General features: G+C 39.4%; 1 protein-coding gene across 1 annotated transcript in view; it reads right to left on the reverse strand.

Moving 5' to 3' along the window:
- The window catches only part of VPS36 (vacuolar protein sorting 36 homolog), a 41,057-nt gene extending 15,937 nt beyond the window's left edge, over nt 1-25,120 (reverse strand). Inside the window, exons 1-6 of the mRNA XM_027856930.1 lie at nt 24,953-25,120; nt 20,959-21,027; nt 17,429-17,499; nt 11,557-11,671; nt 8,846-8,935; nt 7,784-7,870 (exon numbers count right to left, since the gene is read on the reverse strand). Coding sequence (XP_027712731.1) covers nt 7,784-7,870; nt 8,846-8,935; nt 11,557-11,671; nt 17,429-17,499; nt 20,959-21,027; nt 24,953-25,048 — 528 coding nt within the window. The 5' untranslated portion in view covers nt 25,049-25,120. The remainder of the gene's footprint in view (nt 1-7,783; nt 7,871-8,845; nt 8,936-11,556; nt 11,672-17,428; nt 17,500-20,958; nt 21,028-24,952) is intronic.
- Between the last annotated feature and the right edge of the window lie 1,309 nt (nt 25,121-26,429).

Raw genomic sequence — 26,429 nt, forward strand, 5'->3', positions numbered from 1 at the left:
TTTGTTGACTAAGGACTCACCTGAGATCTCCCCAAAACCCTTCCAAATACCTTTTTTTTGGGGGGAGGGGGGAAGCTTTCTTTTTTTTTTCCAAAATAGTATTTTATTTTTTTCTAATTACATGTAAATATAGTTTTCAATATTAATTTTTGTAAAATTTTGAGTTCCAAATTTTTCTCTCTTCCTTCTTTCCCTCTTCCCCAAGACAGCAAGCAATCCAATATAGGTTATACATGTACAATCATGTTAAATATATTTCCACATGAGTCATGTTGTGAAAGAAGAATCAGAACAAAAAGGAAAAACCACAAGGAAGAAAAAACAAAAAAAAAATAGTATGCTTCCATCTGCATTCAGACTCCATAGTTCTTTCTCTGGATGTAGACAGCATTTTCCACTATGAGTCTTTTGGAATTGTCTTGGATCATTGTATTGCTGAGAAGAGCTAAGTGTATCATAGTTAATCACTGCATAATTTTGCTGTTGCTGTGTACAATGTTCTCTTGGTTCTGCTCACTTCACTCAGCATCAGTTCATGTAAGTCTTTCCAGGTTTTTCTGAAATCATCCTGCCCATCATTTTTTTTTTCCTTTTATAGTTTAGTTTGTAGGTGCTACTAGGTTATATAAAAGCTTTTATAAATTCATGTCATTTATGTTCACGGTTATGATTGTTAATTGCATATTTCTTTTTTTTATTAATTTCTTTTTTAGTTTTCAACATTCACCTCCACAAGATTTTGAGTTCCAAATTTTCTCCCCATCTCGTTCCTCCCCCAACCCCAAGATGGCATGCATTCTTAATACCCCTTCCCCTAATCTGCTCTCCCGTCCATCTCCAATCCCCTTCTTTTATCTCCTTCCCCTTCTATTTTCCTATGGGGCAAGATAGATTTCTATACCCCACTGCCTGTATATTTTATTTCCCAGTTGCATGTGAAAACAATTTTTAACATTTGTTTTTAAAACTTTGGGTTCCAAATTTTCTCCCTTCCTAGCTCCACAACCACCCTCATTGAAAAGGCAAGCAACTTGATACAGGTTATACATGTTTAGTCATGCAAAACACTCCCATAGTAGTCATTTTGTGAAAAAACTTTATTTCCCTTCATCCTATCCCACCCCCCCGTTTATTCTATTATCTCTTTTGACCCTGTCCCTCCTCAGAAGTGTTTGCTTCAGATTACCCCTCCCCCAATCTGTCCTCCCCTCTATCATTCCCCCCCTTCTTCCCTTCCCCTCTATTTTCCTGTAGGGTAAGATAGCTTTCTATACCCAATTAAGTGTGTACGGTATTCCCTCCTTAAGCCAAATCTGATGAGAATAAGACTCACTCATTCCCTCTCACCTTCTCCTGCTTCCCCTCCACTGTAAAAGCCTTTGTTTTATGTGAGATAATTTACCTCATTCTACTCTCCCTTTCTCCTTCTCCCAGTATAATCCTCTCTCACCCCTTAATTTTATTCTCCAGATATTACCCCTTCATCTTCAACTCACCCTGTACCATCTATCTATCTATCTATCTATCTATCTATCTATCTATACATACACAGAATATTTTTCTCCCTCCAACTACCCTAATACTGACAAAAGTCTCATGAGTTACAAATATCATCATTCCAGGTAGGAATGTGAACAGTTCAACCTTAATAAGTCCTTTATGATTTCTCTTTCCTGTTTACCTCTTCATGCTTCTCTTGAGTCTTGTATTTCAAAGTCAAATTTTCTATTCAGCTGTGGTCTTTTCATCAAGAATGCTTGAGAGTCCTCTATTTCATTGGATGTCCATTTTTTTCCCCTGAAGGATTATACTCAGTTTTGCTGGGTAGGTGTTTCTTGGCTGTAATCCTAGCTCCTTTGATTTCCAGAATATTATATTCCAATCCCTCCGGTCCCTTAATATAGAAGCTGCTAAATGTTGTGTTACACTGATTGTATTGTGTTTCCACAATGCTTGAATTGTTTCTTTCTGGCTGCTTGCAATATTTTCTCCTTGACCTGGGAACTCTGGAATTTGGCTACAATATTCCTAGGAGTTTTCCTTTGGGGATCTCTTTCAGAAGGTGATAGGGAGATTCTTTCAATTTCTATTTTACCCTCTGGTTCTAGAATATCAGGGCAGCTTTCCTTGATAATTTCTTGAAAGATGATATTAAGGCTCTTTTTTTTTTTATCGTGGCTTTCAGATAGTCCAATAATTTTTAAATTATCTCTCCTGGATCTACTTTCTAGGTCAGTTGTTTTTCCAATGAGATATTTCATAACGTCTTCTCTTTTTCATTCTTTTGGTTTTGTTTTACAATGTCTTGATTTCTCATAAAGTCACTAGCTTCCACTTGCTCCAATCTAATTTTTAAGGAAGTTGTTTTCTTCAGTGAGCTTTTGGACTTCCTTTTCCATCTGGCCAATTCTGCTTTTTAAGGCATTCTTCTCCTCACTGGCTTTTTGGACCTCTCACATATCAAGAACAAAAGATAAGCAGACAACCCACATCTCTGGTCAGGAAAAGTCAAGCACACAAGCATTTACCAATAAGCAGCTAGCACTGAGTGCCAGGCACTATAGCAGGACTGCTGGCAATACAAAGAAAGGCAAAAAACAGTCCCTATTCTCGGTGGCTCAGACATTAATGGGGGAGACAACATGCAAACAACTATGCACGAATAAGATATACACAGATAACACAGATATAAACAACTTATAACCTGGAGGGGGTCTCAGAAGGAAGATAATAGCATTAAAGGGGAAAAGGAAAAGCTTCTAGCTGAAGGTGGGACTTCAACCAAGTCTTGAAGGAAGCCAGCGAAGTGAGGGGATGGAGATGAGCAGGGAGACAGAAGCAGGCCTGGGGGATGTCCAGTGAAAAGGCACAGAACTGGGAGATGGGAACATCATGGGTGAGGCTCAGCCAGGAGGCTGGTGTCACTGAATCACAGAATACTTGGAGGGAGTGTGATAGAAAGGGAAGAAGAGGTCAGATCATGAAAGGCTTTAAAAGCCATGAACTGTCAAGTGATTCAGAGGAAAATCAGCACTTTGGGTGGATTCCCCCATGAAGACTTTATGGGAAGACATGGACAAGAGTCACCCAGATTCAGAAGGAATGGGTGGTTTGCAGTCTGCACTAATGGAGGAAATCTTCAGAGCAATGAGATCACAGATTTCATCAAAGTATCAAAAAATATTGAAAATATACACTAAATATAAAAGAGCACTTAAGTTTCACTAAATCCTAGTATTCTAAAAATCAGAAGAAACTTTTAGAATCATCTAAACCAATTCTGACCTACAGCAGACAATCCTTCTATGATATCTTTCAACGGATGTATAGCCCATAAATGTTATTTCTCACTTAACTAACCATTATGTCTTTAAAAAAATTGTTCTGAGTATATTTTTAAAAAATAATTAAATTGCATTAAGTTTATGGCCATTTCTGTATATGCAGAACATTGTCCATCTACAAAAGGACTTTACTAAATGAATAGTGTTCTATAAAATTCTTCTGACTACCAAGGGCAGTCCTGGAAACAAAGGGGAATATGCACACACCTAACAGGAATTTCCTCAGATAAACAAAGGCTAAAACGCTGGATTCTTATCAGCAACAAACAGCAGATGCAGGAAACCTTTTGTGGGAAACTCTGGGCACCAGCTCTGAAATTAAGTCATTTCTAACACTGAAAGTCAGGGGCAAACTAAAAGTCATGCCTTTTCTTTGAACATGCAACACACACACAAATAGATTCCACACACAAAAACTTTGGAAATACAAAGTACTAAGAGGGTTCTTTTCTTAGCACCAAAGAAAGATAAAATGAACAAGATGATATGTTTATTTACATATCAAATTACTTTATTAATAATATGCTATATCTTCACTTAGAAAAATATTATCTATTCTATCTAAATACTAGTAAATCCATAAGCAAGGCATACATACAAATGTAAATCACTTCTAAATTATAAATATTTAGAGTTGGAAAATCCCTTAGAGGTAATCTAGTTCGATCCCATTTTAGAGCTGAGGAAATTAAGGCCCCAAAAGGTGAAATGGCCTGTCCAAGGCCCCAGAGCCAGAAACTGCCAGAGCTGGAAACTGACCTGAGGTCCTCTGACACAGCATCCAGTTCTCTTTCCCTTAGCCATTACACACTAAAAATAGATTTAAAGTTGCTGTAAGGTATTCTAGTAAATACCTAAATTATTTAAAGTCATTATAGAAAGATAAATGAAAGCTTCTTGGTTTCTGCCTCCCTCATTCCTTTAATATTTAAAGTCACCTATCCTTTCAAGTGAGTGAGAGAACTTTGCCCCACTTTAACGTAAAAGCAATTTACCCACTTAATTATGCTATCTATTCATTATAACCCAATTTTCCAGTTTTTAATTTGTTTCGTGTTTTGTCTTTTTTTTGGGGAGGAGGGAATGGGGAGAGATTTGGTCTGCACCTGTGATTTCACAGGTTTAGGGTAACTCCAGTGAGGAAATCCCCTCTTACCAATGGGGGTCTCTGTAACTATTCTTGAATGTACAGTCTTTGGCATCTGAAAGGGGACACTGCAAGATTAAGTCACGTGCCCAGGTTAACAAAGTCAGAAGTATCAGAGGGACATGAATCGCAAGCACAAAAGGACGTTGGGATCAGGTCCCCCAGGCCATGCCCCCTGTCACTTTCCTTTTACCACACATCAATTCCAAGTTTCCCCTGAAATGCTGAGCAGGGTGCTTACTGCACAGCTATGCACACCGAATGGTATGAAGATAACCCTGGCAAAGTAGACCCAGAATAACTGAAATACCTGTGTTCAAGTTCTGGCCTCATGTTACCTGTGGCACCTTGGGCAAGTCATTTAACATCATCTTTGTCTCAGAGAACTCCCCTATGAAGGCATATGCAGGGGATCTGCTTGGTGGAAGGAGTAAAACCTGAGAAACAACAGACCCCCCGATATTCGAGCACCTCTTTCTGCTCAAACAGGGCACCATTTCTCTGGGGCTTATAGTGACTAGACTTAATGACCATGAGTTCACGCTAACTAGCCAAGACAGCACAGTGTAGTGAAATGAATGCTGAAATAAGAGCTAAAAGACCTGCAGCCTAGTCTCAGATCTGCCACATTAGCTGTGTGATTCTGGGCAAGTCACTTATCCTTTTACATTCCTCATTTCCTCAGCTGAAGAAATCCTCAATTTCAACTATAATACGTGAATCATAATACTTGCCCCACCCCCTCATTCTAGGGTTATTGTGAGGACCGAATGAATGAGAACATGTACCTGAAAGCACTCCATAAATGGTCAATTTTATACAAATAAAGTATTATTACCATTAGTATTAATTTTATGATGGAATCCAAAGATTCCACCACCAATAGAAGACAAAAATGGTCCAAAATACTAAGTCATTTAAATAAAACCTTTTCTAGTTTTACTTTTAAAATTGGGCTACAACAGAATCTCTAAAACCTGGATATTGACAAGGAATCATGTTCCCTAGGATACCTTCTTTTTCAGAAGATACTGTCCTAGATGGATTAATATGACACCCTAGATAGCGTATCTGGGGAGCCAAGGTCTTCATGAGTAGAATTCTTTGCAAACAGAGAGTATCTCATTTACAGTATTTGTACCCTCAACATCTAGCACAGGCCTGGCATACAGCAGGAACTTCATACTTTGTCTATTCAAAAAGATCTTCAATGAGAGAGAGTGAGAGTGAGAGAGACAGAGAGAGACAGAGAGAGAGAGAGAGAGAGAGAGAGATGCTATAAAGAATCTTGGAAACAGGGAATTTTCTAGGACTTCTTAGTGAATCTGTTGCTACAAGCAATGATCTTATTATAAAATCTAGCTGCTCCTAGGGGGCTTAAAGAAAATCTGTTTCAAAGTGACTTGCCTGCCAAGGGGGCCTATTGATGCCAACATAAAGAATATGCTAATGTAAAGCATCTTTCTTTCAACTTCCAGATCTGAATATCTCTGTATTCGAGCTACAGAGCTCCTCTGTGCCTGGAATGCCTTCTCCCATATCTCTGCCAGTTATAATCCTACCCATTTTCAAGGCCTAATTCAAATGCCAGTTAGCCTTCCTTGGGCCTCCCTGAATTAAAATTCCTCCTTCCTATAAATTCTCATGGTACCTTGTTCCTAAGATTCAAAAAGTTAATCAGTGGAATCAGCATGAATAAAATAAAATCTCTATCTTCTACACTTTATTCACTATTAGAAATTTCCTTCAAGAGCACAACAAAAAATTTCAGAGGTCATAGAGAGTCCAGGCACAGAAATCAAGTAGTGATGTTATCTACAACTGGACTGAAATTTTTCTAGCTGGCAGGTTCTTTTAAAAGTAAGTAAGACATAGTATGCATTGTCATTTCCATTCATATGTGATATTAAAAAAAACTATGGAGCCAGGAGGCATAGTGGATAGAGCATAGGTCTTGGGAGTCAGGGTGACCTAAGGTCAAATCTAGCCTCAGACATTTATTAGCCATGTCCCTAAGAAAAGGCATTTAATTACACTGTGTTTCAGTCTACTCATGTAAAACGTGTTGTGGAAAAACCATTATGCAATGATTAGTGGTAGGCTTCAAAAGAGACAAAGGTATAAAATTTGTTTAAGGACGATAGTATCAGACTAAGCAACTACCCTGTAAACCCAGATGCCAATAAAATCCTCATTATAATACCTTTATTATTTTGGTATTTGTTTGAAAACTATGAGATCATATTAGGACACAAAAGTAAACCTAGCTTAACGAAGTACACAGATCAAATCTCAGTATAACAAAAAATACTAGGTTTCCAAGTCTGAGCAAATGGTTCACTTATTCCTAACAGTCCACACAACAAAGTTAACGAAAAAACAAGATAATTTGGATAGTCTCAGGAAGTCAGTCACAATGGAATCTGATTTGTAAAAGTTTGAGATTTACAAGGCAGAGTAGGTATAAAATGAAGTACAAAAGGCATTAGACAATCACTTTCCTCAGACTTAACCACAAATTGAACACTGAGATTTTGCCTATATGTTAAGTAACCACTAACGACCATCTAACTTTAGAATTATGGGGCATATGCTAAACAATTTTTTGTGAGTTGTTTCATTATTTTAGACTTTGACATTTTAATGATGTATACTTTTGGTGACTTCCAGAAGTAGCAGCTGAAAATGGAATTAATTTGTTCAAAAATTATTAGAGAAGATTTCTTTTAATTGTATCACATAGGAATCAAAGATCATTTATCTATATTAAGCATGGAAAACTACACATAATCTTAGCTATATCAACCAAGCATATAATTTAATTTATGTTTAGTTTTGTTAGATAATATTTTTTAAAAATTTTTGTTTCTGTGGTTTTTTCTATATGATGAACCTCTTCAGACAACTAGTTTGGTAACCCCCATTACCAACAACCCAAACTTGTGAGATGTGTTGCCAGGGTTGGTACTGGAATTTTTCCTCCAGATTAAGTCAACTGACCTGAAAAAAGAGTTAACACTTGGAACCTTTTACTCAAAAGCACAGCTCTAACCAGTTAAGCTAAAACTTCAAAAGGAGTAGATCTGTCTTCCCTTCACTTCTTTCTGAAAAAAGTGTTTGGTTAAATCATACCTGCCTAAGATAAAGAGATGTATTAAAAGCAGAGGTGACTTTATGCACCTACATACATGGCAGTTTATAGGATAAAAGGAATCACAGTTGTATCTAAAAACAACGATGAGTACATATAGGCTCAAAGGAAAAGGTGACCTGAAAGCAGAGCAATAATTACCTCGGAAATGTTTTTGTCAGTTTCTTTTCTCTTTTCTTCTAGCTTCCTTTCAATTCCTACAATTCCTACAGCCCTTACTCTTCCTGGCTGAAAAACAAAAACACATAGGATTCAGGAAGGAAATTTCAGACCTTTTTCACCCACCACACTTTGTTTCCAGTAGAGGAAAAGAGTCTACAAAGAACCAAAGTAAAACTATGAATGAGGCTGTCAACAGAGTGTATTCTTTCATCCAACTTCCTTTCAAAACATCCCCTTATCAGATGGCTGAATAGCAGTACTCTCTAAATCCTTAGAGAAAAAAAACTAAGTATAAACAAAAGCAGATATTTACCTCTATATTTTTAGGTACATTATCAAAACTTCCAACTCTCCCCCCACGTTTCTGTTACTTATAACTCTTTGCTGGGTGTGGTATTGTAAGAACACTAGAGTGGAAGTCAGAAGATTTGAAAATCACCTCCAAAATTGACTAACTGTGTCACCATGAACAAGTTACCTGACTCTCTGAGTCAGTTTCCCCATCTGTAAAATACTTGTAATATCTACCTCACAAGACTATTACAAGGATCAAAAGAAATAATATATGTAAAGTGCTTTGCAAACACTAAAGCTAAAACATTATATAAATGTCAGTAATTATTATTATCATTATCATTATCTGAACTGACAGTCTAGTATATGCAAGATTTTTAATGAAGTCTCCACTGGGCCTCAAATTGTCAGCTGTCTTTTGCCACTGTGGTAATTATAGAAGCAATTTTCAAGTATGAATATCTCCATATAATCACAGCGATTAAGTTAGAGCTTGACAAGTTCCCTTCTATATAGGATTCTTTCTGAAGTAATCTCCTTCTAGGCATCAATGAAAATCTATTTTTTAAAAGAAAATAAAGTTGTCTATTTCCATTAGGCAACATATAACTGTACTTTTTATCATGAATCATTTGGAAGAAAAAATGTCTTTGCTCTTAGAAAGTTCTGCTTATAATATGTATTATTCCATTTGTGATTATATAGAAAAGTATAAAATTAGAAAATGTCAATGGTTTAAAAAAATACCTCTTGTCCACTCTTCCTTTGCATTACTTGGGACACTGGCATATTCTCCCATCTTCTTTGAGTCATTTCTTCTGATAAACGCCTATAAAACTGTGTGTAAATAAGTAAAGTTGAGATCAATCTGTAGAACCCTTCTATGTCATTACTTAAAATCTCTTCATTCTGTTACAATAGCTAGACACTGCTTCTGTCACTCTGCATGGTACTCTCATAAACAATTCCTTTCTCAGGGCACCAGCAGAAAGAGAAGCTAGCTGCTAATATAAGGTGATCTACTCTCAACAAAAATGTCCTAAATTATAGAGATCACTTCCAAAAACCATTTCATTTGCCTATCGGGTAGTCTGTATTAAAGTAAATGTAATGTCAGAAATAATGTACAACCATTTTTCAAAAAAGGAATTAAAAGTAATACATCTAGTTAAAATATGACAAAGACTCCTATTTTTGCAAAAAGGAGATGGTGACTTTTAGCTACGCTAATGACTTCAGTCACTCAGTATTTACTTAGTATCTACTATGCACTAAGTGCTCTAAAGAGATAACAGAAAAGGGGGGGGGGCATGAAAAAAACAACCAGCGAAATTAAAAAAATGCAAAATGACCTGTTAATGCTTTTAAAGCAATATACCAACAATTATACATCAATGTAGTAGAAACTAAGTATACTAAACACCGAGGGCACAAAAAGTTAAGAAATTAGGACGTCTGGGTGGGGGTTAATTAAGAAAACCTTTGCAGAAGTGTGCTTCAGTAAAGTCTTTCAAGAATAATTGCTTCTCCAGAAGCTGTGAACTGTGTTCCTGAGAATCAGTCTGCCAAAGAGTCCTAGGTGAGTGTGCACACAGACAAGTGTGAATATGTATGTACACCTATCTAGCCACACACATGCATGAGTGTGTATCTATATCTACTCATAGTTATGGTTCTTTCACCAAGGCATTATAAAGGTTTTCCATTCTACTCTTTTGCACTCTCTGTACTTCCCGATGCCTCTTCAATTCAACTACTTACTTTGCCAATGACAGCTTTTATCACTTTTTAATAGTAAACTAAAGGCACAACTGAAAGAAATTACCAACCTCCAGCCCCTCTTTTGACCACTACTGCTTCATGCCTCCCACTTTCACTGTAACCTTATCCTGATTAAATCTACTCTGTCAGAGACCTGGTGGCAATAAAGGACATGCACTTGTATCTAGGTCTGGCCTATAATTTATCCTGAGCTCTCTTGGGCTGGTGAAGTGACTGTGCAATAAGCCACTACCAAGAGATGATTCTTTGAACATGCTCAGGCTAGACTGTAATATACCAGAGGATGGAACTGGCAGGAGGAAAACCTGAGGTTCAAACTCGTCTCTACTACACGTAGCTGTTGTGTTGCTGGGTGAGCCACATGTTGTAGAGAACTGACACTTGCAACTCCATACCCAAGTCTCTCAATTCCATTAGAGGCAGCTGTCATTAAGCATTTATGAAGCACCTACTAGGTGCCAGGAACTGTGCTAAGCATCAGCAACACAAAGAAAGGCAAAAGACATTTCCTTTTCTCAAGGTGCTCACAATCTAATGGTGTTGTTCTAAGGTTCTAAGAGTGTGCCAAGTGTGCGGGACAGCCAGTGAAAATGCTGAGAGTCAGGAGATGAGTGTCTTATTCGAGGAACAGCAAGGAGGCCTATGTCATTGGATCCAAGAGTATGTTTTTTGGAGGGAGAGAGGTGTATGTTGTGCAGTCGTTTCAGTCATGTCTGACTCTTCATGAACCCATTGGAGTTTTCTTGGCATAGACACCGGAGTGGTTTGTCATTTCCTTCTCCAGCTCATTTTATGGATGAGGAAACTGAGGCACAGAGGGTTAAGTGATTTGCCCAGGGTCACAGAGCTAGTAAATGTAAGAGGCCAGATTTGAAATCATGAAGATGAGTCTTCCTGACTCCAGGCCTGACACTCTATCCACTGAGTTACCTAGTTGCCTGTGGGTGCATGTGTAAGATGTAATAAGAATGTTGGGAGGCAGAGAGCAGGTTAGAAAGAGCTTTGAACACCAAACAGAGGATTTTATATTTGATTGTGAAGGTAATAGGAGTCAATGGAGTTTATTTGGGCAGGGGAGGTGACATGGTCAGACCTGTACTTTAGGAGTATCACTTGGATAGATGAATGGAGAATGGACTGAAGTCAAGAGAGACTCATGGTGGTGGTACAGTTCTTATTTTTTGTTTGTTTATTTATTTTTTTTTTTGGTGAGGCAATCGGGGTCAAGTGACTTGCCCAAGGTCACACAGCTAGTACAGGTCAAGTGTTTGGTTTGAGGCTGGATTTGAACTCAGGTCTTCCTGACTTCAGGGCCCGTACTCTATCTACTGTGCCACCTAGCTGCCCCCGGTGCTACAGTTCTGCACAGAAAAGAATAGTGTTGTGCCACTAGCAAAAAATATTCAAGAAACACTCTTCTAAACCTTAAAATGACATATAAGCATTGGCTATTATTATTATCTGGTCTTTGTCACAATTAGTTCTTTGCACATTACAATATACAGAAATGGACAACTCTTATTATTAGTGTAAAAAAATATAAAAAAAAATTTTAAAATAGTCACGAAGGGGGAATGGCACACTGTACAATGTTAAATTCTAGCACGTAAGAGACACTTACATCAAAAATGATGACATATATACTTCTAATCAAACTGACATCTACACAAACTTACCTCAATCTGGCCATGCTCTTTGAAAGAGAGTTTGATGTAGGAGCTCTTGCTGCTTTGGAAAGGGCCAGGCTCTTTGTTGGAAGAAGTTGGATGAAGATGAATCACTATTTTGGCACTGAAGAAAGAACACTCATTAAATACGCCATTGCCTTTAATAATACCTCCAATTCTATTCTGACTAACATTGGGTGTTTTTCGGATCACCTCTTACCAAAGTTCAATAAAAGAAAACCCCAGAAAAAAAAATTATTTCATCTATAAATTTAGTGTTAATGAGCAGAAATGAATGCCATTCAAACTAAAACTTGTAACATAAAAATCAAAAGATTCCAAGAAAATGTCTATAATCTATAGATTAAATAAGACATTTTTAGAAAATAAAGTCAAAGTGAGGTTGCTATACTTTAGGTGGTGCTTATTCAGGGCTTTCCATTTGTAAAATCATCCCTAGAGGTTATATGAAATTACCTTCAACTTCTGCCAAAACATACTACCTTAGCTAAATGGAAACAAAATAGTTTCATTAATAGGACATTAACTTATCTGTATAAAACCAGCCAGCTGACATTTTATTAAAATACATCCAAAACTAATATTTTATACCATCACTTATGGGAAAACACTACTTCATCAACAACATGATGTAGAAAGATACCTCATAACAAAAACAACTCTGGAAACATTATTGCTTTGTTATTTAAAAAGACCACAAAAAATGGTTCATAATAATGAGGAAAGTGATCCACTCCTTTAATTCCTTTATCCTTCCATAAAGTCTACTCCAATGCTCCACCAAGACACAGAGGGAACCCTGGGCTCTCAGAAGTTAGGCCAACATAGAACAAGCTCTGGCAGGTCCTTCCTACAGGCAAGCTGGGAAAATGTCAAGTGTAAGCCTTTAAAAAGACTTTATTTCTACTAGCTCCCAACCTAATAAAGCATGGAGAACCACATTACCAAAAGGGTAATGAATTTTTTGAACCAAGGCAATCCATGAAATTGTCTCCTAAGGCACAGAAGAGTTGTGATCGCTATTGGTGGAAGGAATACCCAATGAAAAAATCAGAGATCTTTTGATGTACTGAATTATAATCCTTTTTTTTAAAAGAGTATTTGACTAAAAATGGCCCAATTGTGCAACTGCTTCTCTACTGGACACGATAACTGTATCAGACACAACTGCCCATAAAGCTGTCTGAATAGCACCAGACAACTGAACTTATTGAGTAAACATCACACTTACCTGTGTGCACCTACTTGTAGTATCAACCATTTTAGTGGTATCAATGCAGACTATATAAAATATTCTGGCACTCTGTGATCATGGGCAATTTATTTAATCTCTACAATCTTTGGTTTTCTCATCTGTAAAATGGAAATATACCACCTGTACCAACTACCTCAAATAGTTACTACAGTGATCAAATGAGGTAACATATGCAAAGCAGAATGCAACTTTTAAAGTCCTGTTAACAGTGTGATTATTAGTTTGGACCAGACTTGTAATGATTCTTAAATAGTAGCTACCTGCTGAGTTCTGGGAGGAAAACTAGAAAGAAAAAACTGGGCAGGAACAATTGAAGTCATAGTCTGAAACCATTCGTCTAGCAAGGCACCAAAGCCACAGCCGTAGGAATCGAGCTAGGCTGGCTCTGACTGGACAAAAGCATTAGCAGTCTCTAAAAAACAACTGAGCAAACCATCTCCTGCTGTAGCTGCAGGACATGCCAAAGGCCATGAGGAAGAGCAGGGGAGAGAAAGCTAGACAACCTGAATGGTGTGCCTGAAAGAAGCTAAGAGTGGGCCTAAAGAGAACAGTTCCACAGTTAACATAGGGGAATGACTGATTTTTTGCCCTTCATTGGAGACATCTACAAACCAGACAATAATTTGCCAGTAAAGAGTGATATATATGTTAAATGGTTTGGATTTCCCTGCAACATGGCAGAAGGATAATTCTTTAACCTCAAAGTCTCTTCACACATAATTTTTTATCCTCATTTTTAAAATTAATTTAATATTTCCCAAAATTTACATGTAAAAACAATTTTAACATTCTTTTTTTCAAATTTTGATTTCCAAATTCTCTCCCTCCCTCCTCTCACCCCCTCATTGAGAAGGCAAGCAATTTGACATAGGTTATACAATACATACTTTTTTATCATTTCATTAAATGAGGAGAGAAGTGAGTGATAAGCAAGAATAATAAAAAGCTAAAGGTCTGATGTATATAAGTATTCTACAACATAATCCTTCTAACAGATTGATTCAAGGATTCTAGCCAAGATGGATGCCAACACCGGAGGCTGACTAGCCTACCCAACTGTCCCATACCTACTCCTATTGTCACACCAGACAGAACAGTGATCAAGAAATCCACAGAGAAACTAAACTGTAATAGGTGATTTCTTCCACCTCAGAACCACACAGAAAGGTAATAGCAAAGAGGGCTGCGAACAAAGCCAATGTCAGGACACAGAAGCCTCTCAGCATGACCAAAGATGGACAGAGACACATCTAGCCTGCATGGTTCCATGTTCAAAGGCAGCAAGAGTGCATGATGCCTTTGAGAAAACCCGGAGAAGAGACCAAGGACACCCAGGGAGAGCAGTGTAACGGGCAGTGACCAAAGCAGTGCTATAGCACTTGAACCAAGAAATCCCAGGGCCCAGGGGCTCTGAGGTCCCAAATATTCTGTCCTAAGACACCAGTGAGAGCTTTTATTATCTAATGCTCTGAACCTCAGAGATCCAGGGGCAGGTTATAAAGGGCTTTAAACACCAAACAGAAGATTTCATAATGGATCCTGGAGGTAACAGGGAACCACTTAAGCTCTGTGAGTCAGGCTTAGGGACGGAGTTAAATGGTCAGATACGGTTTTAGGAAGATCACTTAGGCAACTAAGTGGAGGATGGTTTAGAGTAAGGAGACAGTAAGGGCAGGGAGATGAACAAGGAAGGTTATGGCAATAGTCCAGGTGTGACATGATGAGGGTCTGCACCTGGGGGAGGCTGTGAGAGGAGAGAGAAGGAGAATAAGACAAAAGATGATGTGATGGTACAGACAAGCCTTGGCAACAGGCTGGATATGGGGGGGGCAGGGAGAAAGGGGATTCAAAAATGACACTAAGGTTGTGAACCCGGGACACTAGGGGTATGATAGTACACTAGGCAGTAACAGGAAGTTCAGAAGTGGAGAGGATTTGGGGGAAAAGATGACAAGTTCTGTTTTGGACATGTTGCATTTGAAATGTCCATGGGATATCCAATTCAAGATGTCCAATAGGCAGTCGGTGATGATAGGCAGTCTTGGCAGTGGTACATTATTTGTCATGTTTGCATTCTTGTTAATTTTTTTGACTCTAAAATGTGACACAGTTTTTCTGATCATTTCTTTGATGTGTAAAGTATCCTTTGGTTACCAGTTAAATTAAGGCAGACATTCTTTCCCCAATTTTGCAACACTGTTAATTTGTAAATCTAGACTTGAAGAATTAAGGACTGAGAAATGACTAATATCTTAAATGATCTGCAACAAAAGTGAACCTAAAAGACATGGCCAACTGAATTTGAGTCTTTTTCAGTCAAAAATTCTCTGCTGCACATTTTGTTTAAGTGTTACTGTTTCTGCCTATTACTGTCGGAAACATCAATAGTGCAATTTGTGCAACTGGAAAATTTTGCTTTTTTTTTTTAAGAACACTTGGCTAAAAATAACAAAACAATACAAAATCCACCACCAACAACAAACAAAACAAAACAAAAAGACAAACTCATGCTATGTACTTATCAAAATGCACTAATGGGTACTCTGAACTCAATTCCATTGACATGTGCAGGAGAAGGCAGCAGGAAAACAGAAAGTCCTACTTCTTCTCTAGAGAATAGATTCTCAAGGTCAGGAGAGAGTTTGGGGTTAGGTAAGTAGATCTAATAATCATCTGCAAAGAGATGATAACTGAATCCATAGAAGACAATGAGACCATCAGGTGAAACAGAAGAGAAGGAGAAGAGAACCTGGGAGATCCCCACAGTTAGTGGTTAAGGAGATAAACCGGCACAAAGATACAACAAGAGAGACTGAAGAATGTTGAGACAGGAAGCAGGAGAACCAAGAGAAAGCAGTGTTATGAGAAATAGAGAGGAGAGAATATCCAGGAGAAGACAGTGATTGAGAGTATCAAAGGCTGTAGAGGTCCAGAAAGAAAAGGAGAGAGCAATTAAGAGATCATAGGTAACCATGGAGAGAAGTTTCAAATGAATGCTGAGGTCAGAAGCCAGAAGGCGGACAGGAAGTGGAAGGGCCAACAGAAATGGCTTTCATAAGGAATTTAAGCATGAAAGGGAAGAGAGGTATAGGATGACGGTTAGTGGGAATGACTGTAATGAGTGACAGTTTTTAATGATGGGGGAGATATGGGCATGTTTGTAGGCAGTACAGAGGCAACCAGCAGATAGAGACTGAGGATGAACAAGAGGGTGGGCATAATAATCTGCTGCAGAAGACAGGATGGGATGCTATCACTTGTGCACATAGAAGGGTTTGCCTTGGCATCTCTTCATGCAAGAAATTGGAGAAGAGCAAGAGAATGGGATGAGAAGCAAAGGAGAAGAGGGAGAGTTCAAAGCAAACAGGGCTCCATACTTTCAGGAAGCATGAGGCAATCTTCAGCTGAGAGGAGAGGACGAGAGGAAACTGCAGGAGGTTTGAGGAGAGATGAAGAGTGGGACAGTTGTTCCACTAGGGAGCTACAAAAGGATGCCCGCTGCAGTGAGGGCCCAGAGTGTACACCCAAATAGGCAGTGAATCCAGTCAGCACAGTTTCCACGCTTTTCTTCAGCTTCATTCAGCAGGATAGAAATAGGAGCAACGGGAAAAGAAGTCACAATGACGACAGACCACAGAGGTAAGAGTCGTAAGGCAGACAGAAAGACAAAATAACGGATTACGATCTGATCAAGAAAGTTCAAAGTTCACAAACACGCAAGTGGAATGAATACTTGTGGGTGAGGGCAAGATCAAGGGTATAACCAGCTCCTTAGTTAGCTGAGGTGGAATGGAGGTTAAGTAGGTCAGGGTGCCCTCAAGCTCATGCTTTCAAAAACAGAATCTAAACTTATTGATACTGGGTATATTTGGTCACCTGACATTATCTGAACCAATGATTTCACTTACAGTAGCCTAAGGAACAAAAAATGAGAAGCAAACATTATAATCAGCTACAAGGAGAAGACATTTAGGTATATCATTTTTCCTTATGTATTTTTACAGCTTATACATAAGCTTTAAGATACTTTAAGACATTATTTCATGTCAAGAAGTAAAGGGGTAGCTAGGTGGCGCAGTGGGTAGAGCACCAGCCCTGAAGTCAGGAAGACCTGAGTTCAAATCCAGCCTCAGACCAAATACTTGACACTTACTAGCTATGTGACCCTGGGCAAGTCACTTAACCTCAATTGCCTTAAAAAAAAAAAAGTACAGAAAAACAGCATATTCAGGACCCCCTGACCAATGTCACAGAGCTAATTTACATAGAACCAAAATGCTATGATGATAATAAAATAATAATACTACTAATGATAATGAGTAGCATTTATATAGTGCTTTAAGGTCAGCAAAGCACTTTACACATATCATTTAAGGCTCACAATACCCTGGAAGGCCAAAGCTATTATAATCTCCATTTTACAGATGAGGAAACTGAGGCAGATAGAGGCGTGTGAAGCTGGATTTGTACTCCAGTCTTCCTGTTCCAAGTCCAGCAGTCTGGGTCAATTAGCTGCAATTCATGATGCCATAACATGAAATCAACCACCAAGGAGAGAAGCTTAATAAAAACATATTCAACAAACAAAATCACATAAAATCTTACCTTTTTCCAATACCAGCTGCTTGTTCTTCAATGAATACAATTTGGGAAAGAGGAATAGCAATGCAACATTCCTATAGCATAATCAATACAAAATAAAAGAGTATGAGATTTATCTGGGTGCTTTGCTTTACAGCATTCAGTACTCAGTGTCTAAGAAGCATCTATACAGCAACTACCCTGGGCCACCTTGGTAACATTACCAATTGCACACTAAGCAGCATGTATCATGCCACTCTGAAAAGGGCTCTGTGGGGGGAGGGAGAGACCCCAAAGACAAGGCAGAGACCTGCCACATTCCCTTAGGTGATGGCAGAAGTTACCAAAGCGGTTCCTTAGGCTAGTTCCTTCAGACTCAAGACTAACTTCATTTGATTTATACAAAAAATGATTCACAAAAACCTAAGTCCTCAACACAGAAAAACAATATAAATATAGAACATAAAGACAATAAAAAAGAAACAAGAAAATCTGAGGATAGTGAAGATGGGGTGAAGGGATAGAGGTTCTATATTAGTTCCACTTCTGTGACAAGGACTATAAAGCAAGAAAACAAGATAGTTAACAATTAAATAGCAAGGGGAGGGGTGGAAACAACAAGAGTTATAGAAGTTTAGAACAAAGAGAAATCGATGATTAATAAAACCAGTTCCTGATTGTTAATGCCGACGTCCTTACTAAACATTTTTGAGAGTTTTTAACCAGCAAACTCCTTACTACTACTTAAGTGCATCTTTTCAATAACAACGCTTTGATGGTACCTGGCTGTAATCCTGAGTACCAAACCACAGAGTTAAAGACCCATGGTGGGCATGAGTAGGTTTTGAATTATCAAGGACATGCAAGGCCAGAACAAAAGGTGGACCAGTAACGGCACAAGGATGAGAAACCAGATGGACAGACTGGCTCTGTGGTCATTAAGTATCCCTAAGATACCAAAAAAAATCTCCCACCATGCCTTGAGTAGAAATTAAAATAAGTAAAATTTTAAAATCACCAAAATAAGTTTAACTAACAATTTAACCTCTTCTTTTACCTTCCCCCCAAATAAGAAAATGCAGACAACAGAAGAAAACAGGAGAGAATGAGTAATCTACAATTTGAATAATGCACCATTGAATAAGAAGAGTCAAATGTCTGTAGGGAATACAAAAAACATCAGGGAATCTTAGAGTTGTAAGAAACTGAAAAGGTCATCCAATGGGAGACTCCCTAATGAAAGGGCCCTCTGTGTAGCAAGACAATCCTTTTATTCTTCCCTAACTAATTATTTATATCATTAAGCAGAGAAGCTATTGCTAAAGTCCCCCTGAAGACTGTGCTTCTTTACTGAGAACATGGAGACAATCCAAAGTACATTCATTCTTCTGTTTATCTCAAAACCCCTTAACATCATCTCTCACTTGCAATTTCTGACCAAGTGGTGACCCTTCTCTTTGCCAAGCCAAATCCTCAATGTGCTCACTTCATCTGATCCTCTCCATCTTTTCCAATAGACTGTATCCTTAATCATCCCCGTTGTTGAATCTTCAACCTTTCCCTATCAAGTAGTTCCTTTCCTACCGCCTCCAAATACGTTCAAGGCTTCTCTATCCTTAAAAATCTTTCACTACATCCTACCACTCTGTGGCTATGTCTCCTCTCTTTCTTAGCCAAACACCATGAAAAAATTGTCTACACTCGCTGCCTCCACTTTCTCTTCTCTTACTCACCTTTCAACCTTTTGCAATATGACCTCTAGCCGTATCACTGCTCTCTCTGAAGTTGCCAATGATCTCAATTACTAAAATGACGGCTTTTTTTCCTCAATCCTAATCTCTTGACCTATCTACTGCATTTGACACTGCTGCCGCCCTCTTGTCCTAAATACTCTCTCCTTTCTGGGTTTTGGTTGTTTCCTGGTTCCCCTCCTAACTACATGACCAATCTTTCTCAGTTTCCTTTGCTAGTTCATAATCTATATCATACCCTCTAACTTTGGGTGTTTCCCAAGGCTCTTTCCTAAGCCATCGTATTTTTTTCCTTAGTAACCTCATTAGATCCCATGGATTTAACTATATTCTCTATGCAGATGATCCCGGATCTATATATGTAGTGCTGGTCTCTTCCCGGGTTCAGTCTCACACCTTTAACTGCCTACTAGGCATTTCAAACTCTATGTCCTGAAGGTATTTTAAATTCAATATGTCCAAAATTAAACTCATTATTTTTCCTCCTAAACCATCTCTCTTCCAAGTCTGTCTGAGGTACCATCATCCTTCCAGTAACTTAGGTTTATATCTATGGCATTAACCTCGACTCTTCATTCTCCTTTACCTCACATATCTATCAGTTGCCAAATCTCGCCAATTCAACCTTCACAACATTTCTCACATCCAACTCCTTAACTTTACTCACAGAGCCACTACATTAGCTCAGGCCCTCATCACCTCTCACTTAGAATATTGTAATAGCTGGTCCTAACTAGCCTCCCTGCCTCAAGTGTCTCTTAATTCTAGTCTATCCTACCTACACACTACTGACAAAGATGTGACCACTTGATTCCCCTACTTATTCTGCTCCAATGGCTTCCCAGTGCCTGTAGAATAAAATAGAAACTCCTCTGTTTAGTTTTGAAAGCCCTACAGAACTTGGCTTCTACCTATCTGTCCATGAAATATTTTAAGCTCCTCACATTAAGGTATTACATAAAACTCCAAAGAATTTAAAGACAAAAGTCTTTAAAAATGGGAAAATTTCTTATCTTGCTGGGTTAACTCAAATCTATGTGGTACTTTAAGGCTTACAAAGTACTTTCCCTAAATTATCCTACTAGGTAGGCATTGCAATGATTATTATTCCCATTTTACAAATGAAGAAACAGAGGGCCAGAAAAGGTAAGTGGCTTGTGTCTATCATCCAGCTAGTGAAGTGTCAATCAATCAATCAATCAATCAACGGGCATTGATTCAGCACCTCCTTTGTACCAAGCCCAGAACTAGATCTCAAACACAAGGAATACTCTGATCCCAAGACTAGTAGGTCCCTCTACAGTAGGGGAAAGGAATGCAATTGATAATCCCTCAAGGTTATTACAAGAAAGGCCTCCTTTTATCTATCTCACTCTCTATCTACAAGAACAAGAGGAGACAGGCATTCTTGTTCTGTGCCCTTACTACTAAGGAGAAAACCATTCTCCTAACACATATGTGGTAATGCTGTGCCCCATGTATCAAGAGGCAATACAGTTCTAATAGAGGGTTGTGACCAGTGTAAAGAACTGGAGAGCTTCCATGATTCTTCCTAGTTTCTACAAAAGATCCAACTAGTTCAGTCTCTTCTGGAGTTGAATGAAAGGAAGTAAGAGCAGGCAACAAAATTCTATGTTAGCCTCTCTCTAATCCAATTCCCTCAGGAATGTCATATGAGATATGATCCCAACAGGCTAAAGATGAATAAGTATTAATATATCTCTATATACTTTAACCACTGGGAGAAAAAAGTTTCAGGTAGGTAAATCACATAAAAAACACATGCAAAAAATGTAAACTTACATGATTTTTCTGATCTCTCCAGATGAGGCGGTGTGTACTAAGGAGAAGGACTCCAGCATCAAATCTGATCTACAAAGAAGCATCATATGATATTCATTGATGGTACTGAGAATTGTCAGAATTCTCTTTTACCTAATTACCCAACAATATACTCAAATACTCAACTGGATCTGTCATCTAATCAATTCAGGAGTTCTCTCTTTCTATGCCTACCCATTCTGTGAAACTACAACATTTATCCAGGTTCTCCCCAAAATTTACCACAGGTGTCCACTATAGATAGTCTTTTCACCATGGTGATCCATTTCTATATTCAAGTTAATTAAAACTATGTTTTATTACTATACTATAAATACGTTAGAAATAGTTTATCACAAATTCTGCATAGGAAACACTGTTAACCATTGAATAAGATAAGAAGAAAGACAAAAATGCCTGCACATACATTTATACATACAGACATATTCTCCTGTTAGTTACTGTTCTTATATCAGACAATTTTCTTAACTTTTTTTTTAAAGTAAACTTATTGGGGAATCCCTTATTGGGAAGTGATTGTGGTGTGAAAAAAAAAAACTTTTAAAAAGTAAAATAAAAACTTTTAAAAATTCAAATAACATGCTTATATGCTGTTGATTTACATGCTGTTACATGCTCAGCATGCAAGATAAATGGGGGAAGAAAAGAAGGCATTCAAAGTAAAAAGAACAGATTGAGCATAGGAGGCATTCAAAGTAAAAAGAAAAGATTGAGCATAGGAGGCAGGAAAATACTGGTCATCTATGGAGGATATGGAGTAGTCTAATTATACTGAGTAGTCTAGTTTGACCGGATCATAGAGCACATGGAGAAGAAAAGAATGAGATGATTAGAAAGAAGGATGGTGCCAGAACAGAGGATGGATACTCTTGGGTGCCAGTTAGATAACTACAAACATTATTCAATAGACAAGAGGAAGATATGACAGATTTTTGAAGTGAGCAAGACCTGACCAGATCTATATATAAGGAAGATTAGTTTGGCAGCATTGTGAATAACAAACTGGAAATGAGAGAACGAAGTTTGGAAGAAGTATTGCAAAGGTATTACAACAGTAGCAGTCCAGTAACAGACTAAAATATTCCAGACTCATGGCAAGCATATGAACTGAGGTGGTAACTGTAGGAGTACAGGAGGGGAGAGATGTGAGAAATATTAGAGAGGCAAGACTGACAGAACTTTTAAAGTGGTAGAAAGTGAGTGAGAATGAAGAGTCAAAGAAAACAGAAAGGATTAAAACATGGAAAACTAGGGAGCTAACAGTGCCACTGAGGGACATGGTGAAGTGAGAAGAAACGGGCTTTGGAGAAAAGTTAATAATTCAATTCCACGTACATTCACTAAGCACCTACTACCTGCCACACACGGGGCTATGAACTGGAGATACAGAGACAAAAAGGAAACAACTGCTGCCCTCAAGGAGCTTACCTTCTATGTGTCTCCTCCCCCATGCTATATGTCTTATGCTATGTGTACTTATATTTTCAATGTAAGTAAATAAAATGTAAGTAAATGTAAGCAAATAAAAATTAATACTGTTTTTTTTAAAAGTACAGTCCCAGCACTAGTGCACCGTTGGTATAGCTGTGAACTGATCCAACTATTCTGGAGAGCAATTTGGAACTATGCTCAAAGGGCAATCAAACTGTGATATTTTGATCCAGCCATACCACTACTAGGTCTGTATCCCAAAGAGATCAAAAAAGAGGGAAAATATTCAAAAATATTTATAGCAGCTATTTTTGTGGTGGCAAAGAACTGGAAATTGAGGGGATGCTCATCAACTGGGGAATGGCTGAACAAGTTGTAGTAAATGAATGTAATGGAATATTACTGTGCTATAAGTAATGACAAGCAGGCAGATTTCAGAAAAACCTGGAAAGACTTACATGAACTGATGCAACTGGAAGTGTGCACAACCAGAAGAATATTATACACATAATAGTAACATTGTACAATGATTAACTGAATGACTTAGCTATTCTCAGGAGTACCATGATCCAAGACAGTCCAAAGGATTAATAAGGAAAAATGCTACTCACATCCAGAGAAAGAACTGATGGAGGCTAAATGCAGACTGAAGCATACTATTTTCACTTTATTTTTTCATGGTTTTTTATTTCTTTTGTTCTGTTTCTTCTTCCACAACATTACTAATATGGAAACATTTACATGACTGCACATATATAATAACCCTATATCAAATGGCTTACCATCTTAGGGAGGTGGGATGTGAAGGAGAAATTTGGAACATAAAATTTTTAAATGAATGTTAAAATTTGTCTTTACATGTAATTGGAAAAAACAAAACTTTTTTTTTTAAAAAAAAGTACAGCCCCAGGGACAAGATATTGAAGTTACAGTCCACTAAGTACATGATAAACTTCAACTTTAAATAATCACTGGGTCAGGTGACTCCATAATGACCCCTTGTTCATTCATAAGAACAAAAAGGAGATGGGGGACAGGCTTACTATGTAATTACTGTATATGAAATAATGTCACCATTATTACTAACATGGCAGTACTAGTCCATTAGTATTATTTTGGCAGGTTAGAGAAGAAGCACTAATCAGCAGAGGCTGAAAACAGAACACTACAGTTAAAAACCATCTGCTTTAGTATAGAACCTGCCCCTTGGGGAGTGTTCTAAGTGTAGTGGGGTATAGGAGCCAATGAATGTTGCTAAGCATTCAAGGAGCAGAAAGAGCTCATTAAACCATTTTCCTTACAGTAACTATTTGATCTCACTTTCCCTGAAAGAATCACATAATACGCGATTCTTTGTGTAATATTTTTGTACTTTCTCTTTCCTGCTCCTTCATTAGACTATGAACTCCCTGGAAGTAGGAACTCTTTTTTTTTGTTGTTGTTGTTAAATCTTTGTATCTTCCACTTAAAAGTTTGAACGACCTGACTTGTTCCAGCAAAAGGAGGAAGGGAAGGGATAATGAAATTGGCTTTGGCTGATGAGGTAGGAGCACCGTCAATATTAAGGAGTGTTAACACAAGTTTAATTATCCAGAGGCAGCAGGAAGGACCAGCACCCTGAGACTCAAGTGTGTTACCCTTAAGGAAATGACTGACCACATCTTTGGCACCCTAGCCTCACCTCCACTGTTCTGCTCTAGTAGGAAAAGGACTGGAGAGGAGATGCAGTGGAGAAGAGGCAGAAATGGAAAGAGGAAGGAAGGGAAAGAAAGAAGGGAGGAGGGAGGAAAATAAAGAAGGGGGAGAAAGAGGAGAGGAGGAAGGAAAGGAAGGGGGAAGGAAAGAGGGAAGGAACAGGGGAAGGGAGGAAAGGAAAGGGGAAGAGAGGAAGAGGAGAAAGGAAATTAAAGGGGAGGAAATGAGGAAGGAAAAAACAATGAATACGAGAGGAAAAGAATACAGGAAAAGGAAGGAGGAAGACAGGGAAAAGAAGGAGGGGAGGGAGGAGGAGAAGGAGGGGAGGGAGGAGGGGAAGGTGGGAAGAAAAGAAGGAGGGGAGTTAGGAGGGGAGGGAGGAGGGGAGAAAAGAAGGAAGGGAAGGAAGGAGGGGAGGGCGGGAGGAAGGAAAGGAAGAAGAGGCAGGAGCGCGGGAGGAAAGGAAGGGGGAAGGTAGCGGGGGAGGGAAGGGAGAGCTGACTGCACCGGCCGTGCAAGGGAGGGTCGGGGAGCTCGCGTCTGGAGCCGGAAGGGCCACCGCCAGGATTCAGATGTCACGGAACCAGTCTGGGGAGGCCGGGACCCCGGGGGCGCGCAGGGGGCGCCGAAGCCTCGGGGCGGGGCGGCACCTCCTCCGGTTCCACCGCTCCGGGGGGCCGGGGCTCCGAAGGACCTCCCTCAAAGGCAGCTGCGAGCCCCGCAGCGCAGCGCAGCCCAGCACCGGCCGGCTCCCCGCCGGCTCCCCGGCCGGGCCTCCCGCGGCCGAGCGCCGCCCTGGCCGCCCGCCCGCCCCGCGGCGGCCGCGCACCTTCTCCTCGCCGTCGTAGATGCGGACCCCGCGCTGCTGAATCACCAGCGTCTCGTTGATCTCCAGGAGGCCGTTCGTCCACACGAACCGGTCCATGACCCGCCGCCGCCTCCGCAGTTCCGGGCCCGGCCCAGCCTCTGCCCTCTCTCTTTCTCCCCGGCCGCGGAGCCGCCAGCCGGGCCGCCTGCCGCACTGCGAGGGCGTGGCGCCCCCTGGCGGCCCGGCTGCTCCCCGGGCGCCGCGGCGCGGGGGCGGGGCGGGGCCGGCTGCGAGCGCGCTGCGGGGAGCCCCGGGGGTGAGGGGGCGAGGCAGGGGATCCTTCCATACCCGTTGCTGGCAACTGCTTGGCTCTGCCCGGCCGAGGGGCAGTTCTCCGCTCCCTAGAGTAGCTTAAGGTGGGGGGCGCAGGGAAAATAATCATAGCCACTGACATTTTTAAATGTTTTATTTTTTCCCAATTAATAGGAATCCAGTCCCACCCTCAGAGAGAAAGAAAGCAAGCCAGCCCTTGTACCAAATACATGCATTCAAGCAGAACAAATTCTGGTATTGGCTATGTCCAAAAAATGGCTCAATCTGCACTCTGAGTCCATCACTTAGATGTCACGTGGTTGGTCCTCTGGAATCAGGGGTGGTCACTGAGGTTGAGCAAAGTTCTTAAGCCTTTCAAGGTCGTCTGCCTTTATATATTCTTATTGCAAAGATTGTTCTGGTTCTGCTCACTGCCCTCAGCATCAATTCACAGAAGTCTTCCCACGCTTCTAATAACGAACATTTACATAATGCTTTAAGGTTTGCAAAACTTAAGCACACGATTTCATTTAAGCCTCACAATCTCATGAAGTAGGTGCTACAGGTACAGTTATTTTTCAGATAAGGAAATGTGAGGTTCAGATACTGTGTTCCATAGGCTGTATTTCTAAGGGGACTATTATTGATACTGGCAGGGGTATCAGTAAAAGCTTATAGTTAACAAAGCTTTGTTCATTTCACTTACAGAGAAGCTAATTTTTAACTCTGGAGCTTGTAAAACAAAACTTTGAAAGTGTTGCGGGTAATTAATGATAACTGAGGAAACAATCCGAGCAAAAGAAATTTATTGGCTAGGCAGTCAAGAATGAATGGGTCAGTGGATTGATTCTCCAGTCAGTCCAAAGACCCTGAATACAGAGTGAAGCAAATTTTTATACATAAAAATCAAATACAACCAATTAATTATAATAAAAACAATTAACCAGGACACAAAATTAGGTAATGTAATTTCTTATCAGAGGAAAATTTAGAGATTTTCCAAGTTGGGAAAGGGAAGAGTAGGGAACTAGTAGTTTTCAGGATCTTCTATTTATAAAATGAAAACATGTTGATTAATTGCATCCACCTGAATGTATGAAACAATAGATGTATATAATTTAGCTTCCCATAGATGAATAACAGAAAAACAAGACGGAGGAGAATACATGTGGCAGCACAAGACAGA

The sequence above is a fragment of the Vombatus ursinus genome, unplaced genomic scaffold (assembly GCF_900497805.2).
Source record: "Vombatus ursinus unplaced genomic scaffold, bare-nosed wombat genome assembly UNPS02011700.1, whole genome shotgun sequence".
NCBI classification, from domain to species: domain Eukaryota; kingdom Metazoa; phylum Chordata; class Mammalia; order Diprotodontia; family Vombatidae; genus Vombatus; species Vombatus ursinus.